This window comes from Hypomesus transpacificus, chromosome 15, assembly GCF_021917145.1.
Source record: "Hypomesus transpacificus isolate Combined female chromosome 15, fHypTra1, whole genome shotgun sequence".
Taxonomy (NCBI): domain Eukaryota; kingdom Metazoa; phylum Chordata; class Actinopteri; order Osmeriformes; family Osmeridae; genus Hypomesus; species Hypomesus transpacificus.
The window spans coordinates 6,268,517-6,288,448 of NC_061074.1; the positions used below are offsets into that span (position 1 = coordinate 6,268,517).

At 44.3% G+C, this 19,932-nt stretch overlaps 3 protein-coding genes across 4 annotated transcripts; 2 read left to right on the forward strand and 1 right to left on the reverse strand.

The window, feature by feature from the left end:
• The first annotated feature begins 1,200 nt into the window (after nucleotides 1-1,200).
• On the forward strand, nucleotides 1,201-4,425 carry LOC124477913 (cyclin P). Its single transcript, XM_047035987.1, has 9 exons — nucleotides 1,201-1,231; nucleotides 1,561-1,695; nucleotides 1,911-1,918; nucleotides 2,093-2,315; nucleotides 2,575-2,673; nucleotides 2,899-3,054; nucleotides 3,294-3,452; nucleotides 3,527-3,705; nucleotides 3,941-4,425. The coding sequence occupies exons 1-9, from the start codon at nucleotides 1,205-1,207 to the stop codon at nucleotides 4,116-4,118; spliced, it is 1,164 nt and encodes a 387-aa protein (XP_046891943.1). The 5' UTR covers nucleotides 1,201-1,204; the 3' UTR covers nucleotides 4,119-4,425.
• Nucleotides 4,426-5,177: 752 nt separating this feature from the next.
• On the forward strand, nucleotides 5,178-9,794 carry si:ch211-132b12.7 (uncharacterized protein LOC564531 homolog). The gene is made up of 4 exons (XM_047035908.1): nucleotides 5,178-5,441; nucleotides 7,310-7,471; nucleotides 7,683-7,870; nucleotides 8,755-9,794. Exons 2-4 carry the CDS (start codon nucleotides 7,315-7,317, stop codon nucleotides 9,739-9,741), a joined length of 1,332 nt encoding a protein of 443 aa, XP_046891864.1. The 5' UTR covers nucleotides 5,178-5,441; nucleotides 7,310-7,314; the 3' UTR covers nucleotides 9,742-9,794.
• A 377-nt stretch (nucleotides 9,795-10,171) lies between these two features.
• Nucleotides 10,172-19,326, reverse strand: LOC124478066. 2 transcript variants are annotated; one of them, XM_047036176.1, is made up of 3 exons: nucleotides 17,341-19,326; nucleotides 17,156-17,222; nucleotides 10,172-11,802 (listed from the first exon to the last, which is right to left on the reverse strand). In XM_047036176.1, exons 1-2 carry the CDS (start codon nucleotides 18,267-18,269, stop codon nucleotides 17,213-17,215), a joined length of 939 nt encoding a protein of 312 aa, XP_046892132.1. In that variant the 5' UTR covers nucleotides 18,270-19,326; the 3' UTR covers nucleotides 10,172-11,802; nucleotides 17,156-17,212. The 2 variants fall into 2 exon arrangements, with proteins under 2 accessions (XP_046892132.1, XP_046892131.1); XM_047036175.1 differs by having other exon boundaries at nucleotides 17,156-19,326.
• Between the last annotated feature and the right edge of the window lie 606 nt (nucleotides 19,327-19,932).

Sequence of the window (19,932 nt, forward strand, 5' to 3'; positions counted from 1 at the left end):
TTGTGGCAAAAACTACAACAAGCGCCCTATTGGCTGCTATTCACATGGTAACATTGGATAAGTGCCCTCTAGGGTGCCTCTTCATGTAATAAATTATGATGTGCCCTCTAGAGGAAAGCAATTTGATAAAATGTCTTAACAAGTGCCCCTCCAGAGGAGAAAACATGATGCAGTGCCCTATAAGGTGCCCCAATGGTCTAAACTTGATGGGTGCCCTTCCTTCCGATGGAAAAGGGTGCTGCTACATGACAGTGCCCCAAAGGGTGTGTTTTTCCATGGGGTCGATAAGTTACCCTTTAGGTTAGGTTAACTGTATTTGGTAGTAAAATACAAAGTAAATTGTTGCCAACGATGGTACAACAAAAATAAAATACTAATTCCCATTGTTACGTCGGTGGGGCGCATGTTGTGCAGTGGGTGCCCTTTACATTTTTTCGCCCTTGACCTTCGAACAGTCCGAGTCCGCCACTGGTTGACGCCCTCTTCCTCTGAGCTGTCAATTTGCTATTTTGCCTCAAACGCTGCCTCTGGTACTTTGACACTTATATGCCTGACTCTTCCATGGTTCCGTTTTTATATTTGCCTCAATGTGAAACATGTACACTGCATAAAGCTGGTGAAACAAAAAGTTTATTCTTTCTCGTTGTTCACAACAGACATTCTGTAAAAATAAATAATGAGGAAAACATTATTACACTGCTCTGAAAACATTCAGCATACCGACTGCTTAAAATCATAGTACATTTACACGTTGACATGCGAATCTTCTTTTTCAGAAAATAATGTCAGCTTTTGAAATGAGAATTGTTGACATGGTCAAACCCCCACGCGTGATTAAACCTCTTAATATTAGAAAGCAAGTTAAAGTGGCTTGGTCCAAAGTTACCAACCCTAAACTATTGTACGCTAGAGTGGACAACAATTGTGTCCATGGTGTCAGAATGCTAAGTAACATTAAGAATAAGAGGGCGTTCTGAAGTGTTGGTGGATATATCGTATCTAATTTCTGTCCCTCGGTTTGGTTAGCCACTTTTAATGCATTTTTCCCACACCCCAATTAGTCAACCACGTGTGTTTATTAGCTGACATTTAAACACTAATGGCGACTTCTCAAATCTCTCGAGCCGTCGTTCCTCGTGGATAAGTAGCTGCAGAGCCTGTCTGGTAAACTAGCCGTCTCCGGCTTCAAACATTCTGCGATTCAATGCTTCTGTTGGACTTACACAAGAAGGTGAGTTGTTTTCATGGTGGCATGCAGTACCAAGACGTTTTCGAAGCCTGAACTTGAAAACGCCTGCAGGTGTTGGCCTTCCACCAGTTTAAATCGCACGCCGTTTAAGTCAATTTAAAGTCTTCTTATAGGTTCACACCATGAATAATGGGATAATTGTTGACAAAGTTACTGTATATATTTTCATTTTGTTGTAGAGCTTGGATGTGATGCTAAGTTATGTTCTTATTTCCAACAACATTGAAGGAAGTAAGCTGGAGCCTTTTGGCTTGATTAGGAATGGATAAGTTCTGTGATGTCTGGTTAGATGTTTATTGTCCCATTTTCAGACGGAGGAGAGGCGTGCCCCACTGAGAACTTGGGCCAATGTATGTCCACCAAAACAACGCTGCCAGCAGCGCCAGCAGCCGGAAGGAGAGGAGCCCAGAGGGTCCCACTGTAAGAGTGAGCCACAGCACAGATGGGTACGCCCCCTCAACTTCTGCCTTCGTCTGGCTTTCTCCCCCTTCCATCTCCTTCTCCACTGTCAGTTTATTCAAGCTGTGATGGCTTACATACTGATCTTCTCACATGTGCTTATGTGTAATGGAGTCCATGTGTTCCGATGGTTTGCTGTTGATTTGCTGTTGATTGAAGTCTTTTCTATGTTGTATCAATTTGCTTGGTGTGTGGTCTTCAGGCAAAAAGGTTACCTGTGTCGACAGACGATGGCATCATCATAGGCTATCATGAGGATGACAGCCTCACTCGCTCAGGTTAATCCTCGTCCCCTGCATGTGTTTTCCAGTACATGGTTGGCAAAATTGGTCATCAGTTTTATCTTATTAATTTTGTGGGTATGTGAAGTCCTCATTTGCATAGATTTCACACACAAAATACAAATGGTAATGGAAGGCTCCATATGTTTGTCTCAGATGGGTGTGCCGAGGAGGCTGTGCTGGTGTACCTGCATGGCCTCCAGGGCCTTCACAGCCTGCGAGCACTGGTTCCTGGGCTGCTACGCTGTGAGATTGAGCAGGCCATGGTGAAGTTGGGCCTTATCTATGACAAGTCCTATGCCTGGGACATCTTTTCTGACATGATGGTAAGCAGGTGTAACCCAATGCCAAGTCTGCACAGTAGCTCCTTTGAAGCTGCTCTATATTGCAGTCGGTTAAAGATGAGGTCACTAGTCATCATTTTCCAAGCAGTAGGATTTCCACTGTTTTTAATTGAGAGGTGAGAAGAAGGTACTAATTTGTGCACTTTGGAGTATTGCAAGAATTTCCTATGGAGACCCAGCTGGATATTTTTGTGTGTGCGTGTATAAGCGTTATCATTCAGTCTTTACTGTCCATCTCCAGCGAAGTCAACTGCGCTACACATTCTCCAGCGCAGACCTCCCCCAACCTTTCACGCACAACACCCGTGCCATCCTGGTAGACTGGCTCATCCAGGTGCATGTGAGTGGTCTGCTTTTCGCTTTATAAAGGAAAATGTGGCGTTACTGTGGTAGGCAGCTATATATGTCAACTTGATGTCTTGCACTAGATCACAAATTTGTGAAACTAAAAGTAAGCTGCCCTATTTGAAGACGGAATGACGTTTGAAAAAGCAAGAGTGGCTGCCTTGCCTTATGTTACAGTGCTCTTACAAGTCAGGATGTTTTTGTTCTCCGGTCTGTCCAGGACGTGTTCCACTTCTCAGAGGAGACCCTCTACCTATCCATACACCTCCTCAACCGTGCCCTCCGCCAGATGAAGGTATCCACTTCCAACCTGCAGCTCTTGGGTCTGGTTTGCCTCTTCCTAGCTGGCAAGAAGGAGGAGAGTCTTCTACCTGAGGTACTTTATGGAAGACCAATTGAATTTGTTTAAACTTGAACTATCCTTGGTAGAAGTGTTTTTTAAAAGTTGTGTTGAAGCCTCTTTTTCTAAATCATTAAGATACCTGTGCCCTCGTCTAAAATGCAATTGGCTGCAGTGGATGACGAAAGGATGTTGTATACCATTTAGATGTCGGTTGTATCCTCCAACTAAGCCTAGTCCCAGTTCATCCAGCTGTTGGGTGTTCACCTCTTCAGGTGTCAGAGCTGTGTTACCTCATGGAGAACAGCTACACTAAGCGACAGCTGCTACGTATGGAACGTCGTGTCCTCTGTGAGCTCAAATTTGACCTGTCTCACTGCCCCCCTCTGCACTTCCTCCTACTCACAGCCTCTGTTGCCCGCTGTTGCGCCAAGGTGAGTCATCTTGCAGATGAAAACAATAATAATAATAAATCTGAATTTAACACTCTGTACCTCTGTTATCCTAGGTGGTTTGCATGGCCCGTTACCTGCTGGAGCTCTCTCTGCTGGAGGGCCAGTGCGTGGTGTTCCTGCCTGCCCAGTTGGCAGGTGCTTCCCTCTGTCTAGCCCGCAGGGTACTGCAAGAACCCCCCACCCCAGAAGGAGAGACTGCCTGGTGCATTGCCTCCAGTATAAACATGGGCAGGTGTGTAAGGGTTTGAGTGATGAGTCTTAAATGAGCACACTTGACGACAGTGTCAGAACAATCCAGAAACGCTTTGGTTAGTTAACACTCCAACACAAAATACTTCATTTCTTTCCCCCATTGATATGTTGTGGGTTTTTGTCCCCTTCAGAGGTTGTTGTTGATGTTTACCTATTCTGCGAGTTGAATGATTTAGTCCAATTACTTGGACCCTTCCCTCTTTTCCACCCTGAAGTGAAACCACCCTCTTGAAGATCATGCACATCCAAGCAAGGGCTGCAGCCCGGGCCCATAGCAGAGAAACGCGTGCCACCTTCATCAAATTCTCCACTGCAGAGACCATGCATGTCAGCAGCCACCCTGCTCTGCAGAGTGACCCCAGTCTGCTGGGGCTGCTCTCTGAACATGCCTGACGCCGGCTATTATTTAAGGGAGAAAAGTTTAAAGGATAAGACTTAAGTGTCAGGACTCGATCAAGCCATTAAAATCCGTTCATAATGAACTTTTTCCTGGCCTGTTGATGCAGGAGTACATAAGGATCCCTGAGGCACTGAGAAGGGAGTGAGGGAAAAAATGGGTAATGTTTAGTCAAACTGTGATTGGCTGGACTGGGCACCTAAGCTTGGCTGGCTGGTAATACAGATGCAAACTCGGTATGTTCTTATTAGGCAGTTGATTGTCATGGATGGGGTTGGTTGTAATTTTTTTTTACCCTTGTCATTTAAATGTGAGCGCTCTCTATGTAAAAGTAATCTACATTTTTAATGTAAAAATAAAAAGTTAATGTATGCTGCTAAACGTTTTGTGATGTTTCTTGCCTATTAAATTGCACGAGAACAATCAAATGGTGCCATGTCCTATCTGTTATATGGTTGGAAGCACCTTGTCATTGAAGCGTTAAGGTAGTTTTAACACTTAACGACGATAAGTAACTAGCAATGCATGCAAGGTTTTCATTCTCTGCATGAGCGCTTTCGCTGCTACATGTGTTATTTTGCTTAGATCCCTCCCTTGAGTCGGCCCGCTCACATGCGCTCGCGCCGTTGATTGGTCGAAACGTTTTCCCATGTGTTGGGAGACTGGCAGCTGACTGACAAAGGTTGCAGTAAAAAAAAAAAAAACTTACAGTAATGTATGCATTGTCAAATTGCTTCCAAACACGGATTGAAATGTAACAAGTTATATTTCGTTCCTTTATGCCCATTTCGTACTCGTGGATTAGGAATGGCACAGGCACTATTTGACATGTGGCTAAATATTGTATATTATGTTTATGCCGTTACGACATCTATCCTACTTTATTTTTTTAAGATATAGCTGGATTCGTATTTGTCTACTAACTTTATTTGGTTGCATTCTATTCTCTTTTTTAACCGGTTCCCATGCCGAAGCCATGCAGTCCCTCCCCCTACACGTGCCGTCACTCAGGATTGGACAAATTGGCGTTGTGCTCCCGGTTTGGGGCTGGACAAGGAGTATTTCACGATCTTATCGGAAACAACTCATGTCGGAGGCACAATATCAGCATGATTCATAATTGTGCAGCTGTTACCTTGCCCAGTGAACTGCACCAGGTTTTTCTCATTGAAATGCGAATACATTTGGAAATCGAGTGGTGAACATCAAGATAAATGGAAAAGGGATCTTACATGCATTGGACCATGGAGTGACCACTGTGCCATTGACGGCCATTGAACCATAACTTGTTTTGAAAGTTGGTGACATTTTTATTGAAGGTGAGCTGTCAGTTACGCTACATCAATACTGTTTATAAAGTGGCCTTGATCTTTTGTTCGCTGTTTGTCTTAACTCTGTACCATTCTAGACAAATCGTACATTCTATTTCTTTGTTACGTATTTGGCTATCAGCTTGTTCACGAGCCCATGCAGTCAGAGCCTGAGGAAAAGTATCTTGATACGTTTGTAACAGTGAGATTAGGGGAGGGGTTTGACAGCGCACGAGTTGCCTGGTGCTGCACGTTCGTCTCTAGTTACATAGAAACAACTAAAGGCAAAAATAGCCTCAACGTAAAAATTAAATAAAAATCTGCACAAAGGTCAAAACATGTTTCGTTGTTTCACAGTTTTTTTCTCTCTTCAACGTTTAGATACAGTAGACTGAATATGAAAGATAATAAATACGTGCCACAAGTCCCTGCGGAAATCTCATTGCATTTACATTTATTCATTTAGCAGACGCTAAATGTATGTGTGTATGATGAGTTGGATTGAAAACAGAATTTCTTTATAAAATAACTAGTAAATACATTTCGGATGGCAATAAGGTATTTTTTGTCGTGCTGGACTTTCGTTACAGCGCGTGATAGTCCTCTCAGTTTTATCCTTATTAAAATAATAATTTCTGTGCTGGGAAATGTATGTTTATCTCAAATTTTGTTGCCAATAAAAAAACTAAAATAGGCGTAGTGTGAATGGTGGGTTGCCAGTCAAACTCCCAAGGGGTCACTGAGTTGACGTCAACCTAGACGTCAACATCTGTCTCACAACCTTGTAGTGTGGTGTGAGAATAACCCATGTCAACCCGACAGACAGCAGACTGACCACGTGAGAGTCAAAAACGTTTCTCACATTCAGTATTTGTGATGGAGCATCTCTAAATGTAATAACATTTGAACAGAAGTAAGTCATTGCACTGGTATTTTGAATATGTTTGGTGGCCTAACATACCAGTAAAATGTACTTTCCAATTCAGTTCAATTCAATTTCCAACGCTGTGTGTTTGAGAATTATATTGTGGCATAGAGAAAGTAGAAAACGTTTGTCGAAAGTGTGTGTCTGTTTGTGTAAACCACTTCACACACAACATCTATGACGTTATGGAGAAGTAAAACAAAAACTGGTCAGAGTGAGTTGTGAGAGATGCATGGAAAAGATGGTTGGAGGAGGAGCTAAGTTGAGCACATGTCAAGGAGGAGCGAAGGCTTTAGGCACACTCTCCCACAGCAGAACAGCTACATACATACCATGTCCTTTGGTCAAACCAAATGTACGGTAGATCGATGCATTGTGTCTCTCCTAGATCAGCACACATTACATCTATGACGTTATGGAGAAGTAAAACAAAAACTGGTCAGAGTGAGTTGTGAGAGATGCATGGAAAAGATGGTTGGAGGAGGAGCTAAGTTGAGCACATGTCGAGGAGGAGCGAAGGCTTTAGGCACACTCTCCCACAGCAGAACAGCTACATACATACCATGTCCTTTGGTCAAAACAAATGTACGGTAGATCGATGCATTGTGTCTCTCCTAGATCAGCACACATTACATTATAGGACGTGTAAGATTCAATGAGAAGTCATTCTGAATGAGTCAATATCTAGTTGTTCGACCTTATAAGAATTAGTCAGGGAATTATTGTAAAAGTGTTTTCTACACTATTTATATCTCTGTTTCAATTCATTCAGACTGGTAGTGTTGATGAAAGAACCTGAAATACAGCACTTAAGAATTTGAAAATGTCAGGAATACTAATCACACACAGTAATTAATTCATATGTATCTCTTCAAAATGTTTAAGTATAAGTCATGATTCATTAACATTCTCTTCAAATTTGAACTTCTTCTTTATGCTTGGTTCCCACCAGCCACTATGCCTAATGAGCATTCTTGCCTGAGTGAAAGAGCACCTCGCTCATCCAGCAAGACTTCTAAGGCAAAACCTCTAGCATCACAGGGCCCTGCAGACACAGACCGGTCCCACCGACAAGTATTACGCTGCAGCTCAGAAAAGGATTCTGGATATTCTGGTAAGTGGGAGAAATACATATAACAGTCACCTTCTTACTCATACTCGGTCTCACACACACACACACACATACACATGCAATCCCTGTGGCACATTCATTACTCACAGAATGTTAAGTGTTGGCAAAATCCTTTGCTAAAATAGCCTCACACATACATATGACACGTCCAATAGTCAGTTGCTGTCAAAACTGTGTTCCTCTTAACCCCTAGATAATGGGTCTGACTGGCAACAAATGGAGGGGGATGACCAGTGCAGCTGTGTGAGTGAACCTCAGGGCATGGACACTCTGCAGGGCCAGGGGACTGTCAAGCCCCTCCACCAGGGCAGCACCATGCAAGGCCAGGGAACCAGTGAGCTCACCCCCGTCTACGTCCTTAAGAATGTTGTGTTAAAAAAGGTAAGCAACAAGGTGGAAGATTCAATTGTCTGACAAAACAAGAACACAATGATACATTTAATCCCAGTACTCTTGAGTCCCAGAGGATATCACATCAAAGTATTATTTAAATTGTAAATTCTATGACAAAAACTGATGGATGTGTTAGTAGAAACCTTATTATTTGTTCTGGCTACATTTACATTTAGGCATTTAGCAGACTGTCTGGTTGCAAATATTGATGGATTACTGTACTAGCACTGTTTAGTTCTCAACATTTTTGATCTCAGTGTACATTTTGTTGGCTTAGGGTGGTCTTGAAGAGCCTGTGATCAGTGTACAGTTAATTTAAGAATGGCCACATTCAGCAGAGTTAAATAAAACAGAGGTGGAGAATCACAAACCGGAGGCTCACAAGGATGTATACAAACCATAGGAAATTGTGAGAAAGGATGTGTTGAAATGAAAGTAGGAGTGGAGGCTGAAGATGATAGGTGAGAAGCAGTCGGAGTGAGAGGGAGGGAGAAGAAAGCACATGGTGAATTATTTACAAAAGGAGAGTGGGATGTGTGACAAACGTCAGGAGAAGGTCAGACTGACAGCTTTTGAGGAATGTTGTAGACTGCACCATAGGACCTGACCTTTTTATGTCATTGAAGTTTCTCACGATTTTTTGAACTACCGGTTGACATTTTCCTGACAGTTGTAGTAGGTGGAACAGTGAGAACAGTGGCGTGTCTACTCAAATAAAGTAGATAAATGGTCATAAGATACAGTAATAGTCTTGATTTGTTATTTTCAAGATTTCCATGCTCAGTACAAGTGTTATATACAATCTGTTTCCCATATTGCATTTTTCATAGTTTCTTCTCTCTATTCCCCTCTCTATCACTTTTTACTCCCAGCCTGAACCAGTTCAACATGGCAGTGATCACCTCATCCAAAGTCAGCTGACATGGAGCAACACAGGAGGACCTAATTCCTCTGGCCCCACCGGCCCCACCCATGTGATCCTCCTGCAGCCACCCAGCATGTCCTTGCCTTTGCCGTCCTCCACTAAACTCCGCAAGCCTCCGTCTCGCAGGACCAATAAGAAAACCAAAGGCACGTTCTTGCCCATCCTGAACTCTTACACTCGCATCGCTCCGCACCCTAGCAAGAAGCTCCACGACAAACTCCCAGCCGGCCTGGGGAAAGTGACTGATAGTGAGGGTCAGAGCCTGAGCAAGAGGATATGTACAGATGATAAGAGAGACGAGGTGTCCACCACCACCATTGACTTGCAATTGCCGAAGCACCACCCTCACAAGCAGTCTGATTCCAGAGTCCAAAGTTTGCAGTCACAAACTATTGCTTACCCTCCCTCCAGCCCCTCCACAGTCTTTTCAAGCCGGGGCTGCCCCTCTGTCTCCAGTTCGGAACTCTCCACTATTTCCTCATCCTCCAACAGTTTTTCATCACTGTCAGCCACTAGGGAGCCCCACAATGGCCTCTTAAATGCACACCATCGCCGTTTCCACAACACACTGGAGATCCTAAGCCAATCAGGCCTTTTGGACATCACCCTACGCAGCAAGGACCTGCTGAGCCAAAGCAAAGCCACCAAAAGAGACATAGCCCAGCTGCGTCAACACACTCAGCTGCTGTGTCAGGCTGCCAGCGGCAGAGGAGGCGTCACCTTGGAAAGCCTGCACCAGACGATGGAAGAGTCGGGTGTCTACCCCACTCTCAAGTGCCTGGACAAAGTGGAAGCACTTCATTATCCAGTAAATGCCATTGATCCTGACTGCAGAGGTACAGTTGGGGTCAACACCACCCTCAATGGATCCCATGCACAATCGTCGCCTCCTATCGTCTCAGCGCAAGAGCCATTGTGGTGGAATTTTCTATGATTGAATGTCTGAAGTCAGAAGAATTTGTCTTTATCTGTTTATTCTTGAAATCAAGGAGGAGCAGTTCCAAAACAGTATCATAAATGATGTCTGCAGTAGAAGGGCTCTCTAAAGGTGTCATGATCTGAACACTCTTTTATACAGTAATTCCAGACAGTTACATCATTAGTTCAATAGTTCATGTCTATCAAAAGAGGAATCTTCAATAACAGAAAGTTAAAAAGGGAAATAGGTTGCAGAACTGGATACAGATGCTCAATATTAAAAAACAGAGCTTGAGACGACAGAAGCAGAACTTGTCAGCAAAAAACACCCCTGGAGTATGGGCAAAACAACCAGGGTCAAACAGTCAAATTGTTAGACGTTTGTCAGCAAACTTAAGCAATACTGTCTTAGGCTAAAAGGTTATGCCATTTTTACAGAAGTTAAAACCTCAGCAATAATTGTTCTAGGCCAAAGAATATTAAAGACATCTTAAAGAATAGTAATTTTCTATTACAATTCCCCCCTTTTGATCAAACCCTTGATCAACATAAAAATTATATAAAACAAAGAAAATACAACTACATGGAATACATCAAATGTGTTACCCTTGTTACAGTTGAAAACACTTCATCATTAACCAGTAGAATAAGCAAAAGCTGTTTTTGCGAGACATAGACGTCTCTGAGTGTTTGAGCAAGCAGAAAAATATACAGAACAATTTTTTACCATCTACCCGGAAGGGCAGAGAAGACACAAAGGTGTCCAACAAAAATGGAAATAAAAGGACAGTCACCTATTATAATCATATTCCAAATAAAAGTTGGTCGTGATAAACTGATGAGAGCACGTACTCTAGCCTGATAATGTACTACCCAAATTGTAGGAGACAAGGGAAAATCTGAGCTATCAGGAGACAAAGAAATGTAAGTGTCATCAGAGGATACAGTATGTAATGTAATATCAACATTTTCATACGGGCCAAAATGCAAATATCGCAATTCAGAAGGGCAAAATGTCCAAGCACCAATAGGCAAACGTTCCAACAAATCAGAATGTGACACAATCATGATCAAAAACAAATTAGACTATGACCGAGGCATCATCAGAGTTGGAATCAGAACCAAAATCAAAATCAGATGGACTTGCCCAGGGCCTCCAAAGGTCAGTCGGCAGAGGAGCGAGAGTGGGGTTGCGGTCTGTAGCCACAAGATTGAGGAACTGGGTGTTAACAGATCTGTCAATGGCCTTAACAATCATCAGCCAGACTCAGCCATCCTAACCGGGGAAAATACATTGTGAATTTCATGGTTGTCCCTAAACTCCCCCCACGTACAGTACGTCTGTAGTTCTGAAAGCTTTTAGTCAAGGCGGGTGGGTATGTACAAACATAAGCAATGTTGCGAGTATTTTTTACTACTCTTAGATATCGAACAGTCTCAATTCTGGCTAGACATGAGTGTCACAGGACAATCTCCTTCTGTTATGTTGGTCGGGCCATATATCGCCACGCGCTGATCAGTCTGTTCCCTTGGGAGTCTCACCATCTGATATACTGTACGATGAGTGAGATACCACCAGTGGAGATAGGATCAGAGTGAGGATCAAGGCCAGCCCCATCATGGTACCTAATCTGGAACAGTTGCAGGATGTTCTCATGGTGGTCGGCGGTCCCACGTTGTCCATTGGAGGTTGCTTGGTGACAACAGATGTGGATGTATTCTCTGGAACGTGTATGTGCATTATGTATTTCGCCGGAGCAGTTCAGAGCAGTGTTCTTCGTACACTCTAGAACTGTGATGAGTCAGCGCAGCCCTGCCGTGTAAGTGTGTGGGAGGTGTGTGGTTACTCGGGAGGCTCAGGAACCTTTCTGCAGTGATTGGCGTGGATCCAGGTCGCTCTTTCAGCCGTCTTTACAGCAGTGTGTGTAGTTAGCAGGATCTGGAACGGTCCTAACCACCTCTTCGATCTCCAGTTCTTCCTGCGCAGATCTTTCACCACAATCCAATCACCTGGCTTAAGGTTGTGTAGAGTACCTTCAGCTGGCTGGGGCAATGCGTCTTTTACCTGTGTAGAAATCTGAGAGAGCACAACCGACAAGTTTTTACAATACTGTAACATTGCATCCTCACAGAGAGAGGTGGAAGGAAAAGGCCTTCTCTCTGCATTCACCCCCAGTGTAGGAGGTTGCCCAAAAAGGATCTCAAACGGACTGAGATAAGTTCTGGTTCTCTTTCTCATTCTCATGTAGGTCAGTGCAATGGGCAGTGCTTTGGTCCATGAGAGACCAGTGTCCTCCAGCATTTGGCCAGCTTCATCTTTAAGGTCCCATTCTCCCGCTCGACTGCTTCCCCACTGGCCGGATGGTATGCACAATGACGCCTCATGTCAATACCTAGATATTTTCCGACCTGATCAAGAGCAGAGTTGACAAAATGTGCACCATTGTCGCTACTGACTTTTGCTGGTATACCCCGTCTAGGAACAATCTCAGTTAGTAGTGCTTTTGTAACAACATGGCTGGTGGCATGTTTTGCAGGGAAAGCTTCAATCCATTTTGACCATAAGTCTACCATAACCAAACAGTACACTTTTCCCTCAGATGGTGTTAACTTTATAAAATCCATCATGAGGTGTTCAAATGGCTGTGATGGGGGTGGATGTGCGGCCTGTGTAGTGGGTATGCCTCGTCCTACATTGTGGTTTGCACATATCATACATGACTGACAAAATCTCTGTGCATATGCTGTAAATCCCTTTGTAAACCACTGTTGTGTTAGCATACTTATCATCCCCGCTTTTGACGCATGGTCCCGCCCATGTGTCAATTTTGCAAAATGGGGAAAGAAATGTTTGGGAAGGCAGGGTTTTCCACACACACTGCGCCACACTCCTTCTGTTAGGGTGCAGGCAGATGACTTCCACAGGGCTTTCTCCTGGGGGGTGGCGAATGACTGAAGAGCTGCGAGAGAAGAGGGAACCTCAGAAGACGGAACCTCATATTTCGAGGCTTGTTCAGAAAAGAGGAAGGAAGCGGTTGAAGCTTGAGCAGCCGCCTTAGCAGCTTTGTCAGCTCTGTCGTTCCCTAAAGACTAGGGGGTCACATGAATGGGTGTGGGCTTGACATTTACACACAGCAATTTTAGATAGAAGGAGGATTGCATCCAACAGGGCAGCGACTTTAGTGTGGTGAGAGATGGGTTTACCCGAGGAGGTGAGGAACTTTCTGTGTTTCCATAGGGCACCAAAATCGTGAACGACACCAAAGGCATACCGGGAATCGGTATAGATGGTAACAGATTTACCTGCAGCCAGACGACAGGCCTCATTTAGGGCTACCAACTCAGCCGCCTGGGCTGAGAGGTGGCTGGGAAGAGAGCCTGAAACAAGAGTGTCATGTGCAGAACAAACAGCATATCCAACTCAGCGGCGTAACAAGGACTTGGCGGGCCCGAGTGCAGATCTCACCAACGGGCCCCTTACCGACCTATCGTCAGGCGAAATTATTGAGTTTTCAGTTTAGCGATGCGCAAGGAAATTTAGGCTACTCATGATGTACAATTAAGGGTAACGACTGCTCCTTCTATGTGAAGATAGATTACGGTTTTCAAAAGTGAACGGCTCTGACTCGCGAGTCTCTGGCTCTAGATTATGCTTGCTACAACACGGAATGAGTATAATGGAACAGTCAGTCATGAGCCGACGTATCTGCGACATTTGAAATAGAGCACAGAGATGAGAAGAAAATCTGATCATTTACCAAGGCTTATCCGACGTTATGAATGACGTTTCGATCTGTCATGTGTGCTATCTGGGTACTAGTAAAAAAAAACTGTCACTTCGATGGTGAATATTTGATTTTATGTTCGTTAAATATGCTAGTTTACATTTAGTCTATCTAGCTTCAGCTATTTTCCGACTACATCCTGCACATAGTTTACTATATCTAACCTGGCCGCTGCCTGGTAGCCTAGGCCTATATGTGCATTTTTATGACGTTTAATAGCCATGTCAACTGCATACACCAGACAGTAAACGTTATGTAATTATTAGCCTACCCTGGTGGCTGAGTTTCACACTCATTGCTGTTGCCGAGCTGGGGGTCAGACGTAGCGTCCTCTTCAACACGCTTCGCCACAATCCAAATGAGGATAGTTTTGACAGCTTTGCCCCACTTACAAATTGCTCTTTTCGTTCCTGCCGCTTTCTGGAGCCACTTTTATGTTAAAGGGCATGGCATGGGGTAGCCTAATTCGCTTCAAAACGCTAATGCAACACAACTGTAGTATCCCAACAACAACTGTCTGTGGTATTCCAACAACTGGATGGGAACAATCGTGTGTGGGTGGGCGGGAATCTTTGACAACAATATTACCCAGACATCCTTGCTATTTTTCAAGGGCAATATTACTTAATAAAAACGACATTTGTTTCATTCAGCAAAAGGCAAATGAGGAAAAATTAATTATTTGCTGTTGTTAACACTGACTGTTTTTAAAATGTTTATTGGGCAGGTGATAGCTCATAATTCTGAATAACTGACACCATAATTGAGAAATGTTTGCGAATTGATAACACTGGATCATATGGGATCTTCAACTTACGGTTTTACAGCGGTGCAAGGGGCCCGGTCAGATTGCCTCAAGGGGCCCGGTCAAGTTGTCTCACTTTAACGGTGAGATCGAGGACGGGCCCCCTTTCGCCACGGGCCCTAGTGCAGCTGCACTCCTTGCACTCCCTATAGTTACGCCACTGATCCAACTTTGTTAACACTCGTAGAGGGGTCGCGAGAGGCGGACCCATCCACAAACAAAATGAAGTCGGGGTTGGATAATGGTGTTTCCTGGAGATCAGGTCTGGGAGTGCAGGCCTCCTGGAGGGTTAGCACACAGTCATGGGGTTCACCATCCACAATTGTGGGTAAAAGGGTAGCAGGGTTAAGAACATTACAACGCTTGATGGTGATGTTAGGCATATTCAACAATGAGGCATTGTAACGTAACCAACTAGCGGCGGACAGATGAGAAGTTTTCTGTTCGAGCTAAATTAATGAAACAGCATGTGGGACAAGAAGGGTTAGAGGTGAATACCCGACGATGTCTCTTGATGCCATGACTGCTTTCTCTGCAGCAGCCACAGCTCTCAGACAAAGCGGAAGTCCAGCTGCAACTGGGTCAAGTTTAGCAGAGAAGTAAGCAACCGGACGTTGCCCGCCCCCATGCTCCTGCAGGAGAACAGAAGTCATGCACCCATTTTTCTCATCCACAGCTTGAATGAAAGGCCTAGTTGGATCTGGAAGACCTAGAGTGGGTGAAGACTGTAGGGTTAGTTTCAGTTCACAAAAACTGTCATATGCTTCCGGTGTCCATGTAACTTTATCATTTGAGGAGAGGCTCTGCCCATGAATCAGTGCACTGAGTGGGGCCTCTAGGATTGCATAATTTTGAATGAACTGTCGACAGTAAGAACAAATTCCAAGAAATGACATGACTTGCTTTTTTGTAATTGGCTTTGGGATGTTTTGAATTGCTGCTATTCTCTTGGGAGAGAGAGATTTGCCCTCAGCTGTGATCACATGTCCCAAAAATGTTACAGACTCTTTAACAAATTGCAGTTTTGACAAACTGGCTTTGTGGCCTTCTGAAGCCAAATGTTTAAGCAAGGTAATGGTGTCTTTTCTGCACTGGTCAGCAGTTGGCGAGCAGGTCATGAGGTCATCGACGTAGGTCAGCAAAACTGTTCCTGGAGAGAGTTCAAGTGTCTCAAGGCTGGTCTTTATGGCCTCGTTGTAGATTGTAGGACTTTCACAGTAGCCCTGACATAACCTGGTGAAAGTGTAAGCCTTGCCGTCAAAGTTGAATGCAAACCAATACTGGCTGTCCTTATGAACAGGAACACTGAAAAAGGCATTGGCCAAGTCAACAACAGAAAATAATCTTGCTGTGGGTGGGACTTGTGATAGAATGGTGTAAGGATTAGGCACGTGTGGAGCACGTGGCTGCACGGCAGCATTGACAGCTTGCAAGCCCTGAACAAAGCGCCACTCAACAGGAAGGCCCACGTCACAAATCTTTTTAACAGGAAATAAAGGGGATCTGACAGGAGATGACTCACAAGGCACAATAACTCCAGCATTGAGCAGAGACTCAAAAACAGGCCTGATACCGGCAAGAGCTTCAGGTTTAAGTGGGTATTGTTTTCGACAGGGCCGGAAATCAGACTTTGGAGTGATAACCACTGGCTCACAGTTCTTGATCAAACCAACATCATACTTGCCAGTGGCCCACAAAGTTTTAGGAACCGAGTCAAGTGCTGGGTCAGGTGATAAATCAGACTGTGTCATTGTCAGAAAAGGCAAGTGAACAGACTCCTTTACTATTTGTATGTGACGGACCACAGGCACATCAGCAAGGAAAGACTTCTTGAAACAATTCATAGTAAGTGAATAAGAAACGTTGGGGTCTGTTGTACTGACCCAGTCAGAGACCTTCAAGCATTCAGCCAGAAACGGGCCCAAATCTCGCCAAGACATGTCGGAACTCTTGACCAAAGAGACATGAGAAGTAGAATCACAAACATCAAAGAAACTCTGTTGATCTTGTTTTAACAATACTTCAGCAACACAACAAAAATCCATATAATACAAATTAACAATCTGCAAACTCTCTGATTTTACAGCCTGAAACCAGCCGGTTTCATAAACTGTATCTGCTCCAATACTAATATGAGAAGTACAATGCAAATCATCCGGCATCATAAAATCAACATGAACAGAGGAGACAAGTGACCTGGCTATCTCTAACAGTCTCCCCCCCTCTGGAGGGTCTGTTACTTTCCACTGATAGGCATACAGCAGATCTGTCTGACTTGAGAGTGCCATAGTACAAAAAACCTCTGATAATTCAGTAACCTTGATGCCCTCTGGTGTAGACAACAAACAAATACCCAAACGACACATTAAATCCCTACCCATCAGATTAATAGGACATAGATTTGATAACAAAAAGGAATGCTCCAAGGGGTCTCCGTTTGGAATGTTGCAGGGTAAGGGTACAGTAAGATTTTCTTTAACAACCTGACCTGAGGCGCCCATTGAATAAACAAAACGACCACTAAGCTTGGGCGAACTGGGGAACTCTGTACTTTTAATGACTGAATTTGTAGCACCTGAATCTACTAAAAATGTAATGGAGCGTCCTGCTATCATCATGGTAAACTGAGGAAAACTCTTGTATGCTTCAGATGAATAAGACAAGTAAGTGGGTTGGGGTTCAATTTTTTTCTGATAAAATTGAAATACATCTGGATACTAGCTGTCCCTCAGCATTATTAGCAAGCATTTCTTCATTGCAGCAGGCAAGCAAATCGTTATTGCAAATGGACTGTGTAGCAAGCAATTCTTCCTTGCAATGTGCAGGCGTGTGCAAGGTACCTTTTTCATGCTGCGTTGAGGCCAGTGGTCTGCGCTCAGCTCCCGTCTCCTGCCCTCTTAGTCAATCGGATGAATGAAAGCTGTTCTTCCGGTGGGAGAGCTCATTCTTCTCCCCCCTCTTATTAGGACAGTCCCTTGCCCAGTGTCCTTTTTCCCCACACTTGAAACAGGCATCAGGGTCTATGTGGAAATGCCGACCCTTGTTGTCTCCTTTACCGCGCCCTTGTTCTCCCTTCCTGCCCTTCTTGTTGAAGCCGCCTTTGCCTCCATGTTGCTGGGATGCAGTCTGAAGAAGAGTCAGTGTGGCTTGATGAAGTTCCTTCTCAGCTTTGATGGTCCTCTGTTGTTTCTTGGCCATCAGCTGAGCTTGGTTATGTCGGCTGTGTCGTCGTAGTTCATCCGAGCGGGCTTCCTCATAACAGACACAGGAGAGTTTGACGGCAGCAGCGATCTCTGGTAACAGTCCATTCAGAAAAGCAGAACAGAGATGGGTTTCCCAGGGCGTCATCTGGTCGGTGTTGTTGGGTCGAGCAATGCCGCTGTGGGTGGTGAAAACTTCTGTGAGGCGGTGCAGGTAGTCGTCTGTACCTTCATCAGGTCTCTGTTTACATGCTGCTATTGCTGACATGTTCAGTCGAGTTGGAAAAGCTGTCTTTATGACAGTAGCGATGTCAGTGACTTTTCTCGCATACTGTGCATTGTCCGCATGTCCATATTCAATGTGAGCACACCTGATGTCATCACCCACAAGGATGTTGGAGATCTTTGCAAAGTCTGTTGCCTTCATTTTTGTCCCTAACAGGCGCCTGAGTTCAGTTAAAGTGGGTCTGAACTCCCTACAGAACACAATCAATGCCTCAGCAAAGGCTTCGCCCGAGGTAGTAACGTCTGGGAGGTGTGAACTAGCTTCCCTAACGTCTGACACAGTCCACGGGCGAAAAACCATGGAGGGGCCGTCATGTCCCGCGACCTCCACCATGGGGTAGTTCTGTACTGGAAAGGCACTTAGTTCATCGTCTGAGTCCGGAGGCAGTGGTGTGTTTTCTGCGCGGCGGTTGACAGGCGTGGTGGAGTCGGCTGCCTGGACAGAAGTTGACTTCCCCTGTCCATACATCTGGCCCGATCGGGTGCGGTTAGTTGGAGAAGAGAGTTCCTCTTTCTGTGGCTGAAGAAGGGCCTCTCTCAGCGGTAGGGGTTGTCGTTGGTTTTCTGGTCGTGGAGCTGAAGGAGGGCAGGAAATCCAGGTCCGAGCGCAGCCTCGTGGCACTCAACTGTGGGTACAAAGCAGAAGACATGTGCGAGTACGTGTGCGCCGGCATGTATGGTGGACATTTCCCTATCTCTTCATCCTGACATTTTTCAATACCTTCTGAAGTCTGGATCTCTCCCTACGGTCAGACTCTTTGTTCCACAACTCAAAACATTTCTTGTGTTTTTCAACCATTTCTAAATCTTTCATATTCACTTTCTTTTTCCCTCTTAAATCACTTTCTTGTTCCATCAATTTCTTTCTTAACTGACTCAGCTGGTTTGTACTAAAGGATCCGTTTACAGGAAAACCAAACTTTTCTGACCAAACATGCAAACAGTCCAGGCTCTCTTCACCATATCTCTTCCTCATCTGGTCCACTATAGGACCCTCAACAGGTCCAACCTGTTTACTACTTTTCTTTCCCATCCTTACTTTGATGGGCAGTGCAATAATTTTCAATACAGACGTCTCTGTAAGGTCTGGTTTGTTCTTTCCACAACAACAATAAAGGAATTCTTCCCCGGGAAGAGTCTGGTTCGAATTTTTTCCACAACCAGTAAAGGAAGTGAGGAAAACGCCTACGGTGTCAAGCCTGACTGTTCTGTACCAAATTCCAAATTTAAAAAGTTATGAATATTTCTCACCGTTTAACTTTTGATGATTTTGAAGATGTCATAACAGGTCAAAATTCCAGCGGAGACAATCGGGGGCGCAACGGCCGGTCCTCCCCTCTCTTTGAAAATGTTGAGGTTTTGGAGGCCAAACACCTTTGTTTGGGATGATCAGTCCCCGTCCGCGTCGCTCCCGACGATCACTCGTGGAATCTTGTTCGTGACGTCAAGTTTGTGGTGGAATTTTCTATGATTGAATGTCTGAAGTCAGAAGAATTTGTCTTTATCTGTTTATTCTTGAAATCAAGGAGGAGCAGTTCCAAAACAGTATCATAAATGATGTCTGCAGTAGAAGGGCTCTCTAAAGGTGTCATGATCTGAACACTCTTTTATACAGTAATTCCAAACAGTTACATCATTAGTTCAATAGTTCATGTCTATCAAAAGAGGAATCTTCAATAACAGAAAGTTAAAAAGGGAAATAGGTTGCAGAACTGGATACAGATGCTCAATATTAAAAAACAGAGCTTGAGACGACAGAAGCAGAACTTGTCAGCAAAAAACACCCCTGGAGTATGGGCAAAACAACCAGGGTCAAACAGTCAAATTGTTAGACGTTTGTCAGCAAACTTAAGCAATACTGTCTTAGGCTAAAAGGTTATGCCATTTTTACAGAAGTTAAAACCTCAGCAATAATTGTTCTAGGCCAAAGAATATTAAAGACATCTTAAAGAATAGTAATTTTCTATTACACCATCCCAGAACTATCCATTGTCACAAAAAGGTATTCTCAATGGGTCAGCTGCCCTTCCTCACTCTAAGCAGGGAAAAGAGTACAAACCCAGTGCCACACCCTCAGAGAACTTCACCTTCATTCCCCCAGACAGCTCCACTAATTGGGGTGTTTTCTAGGG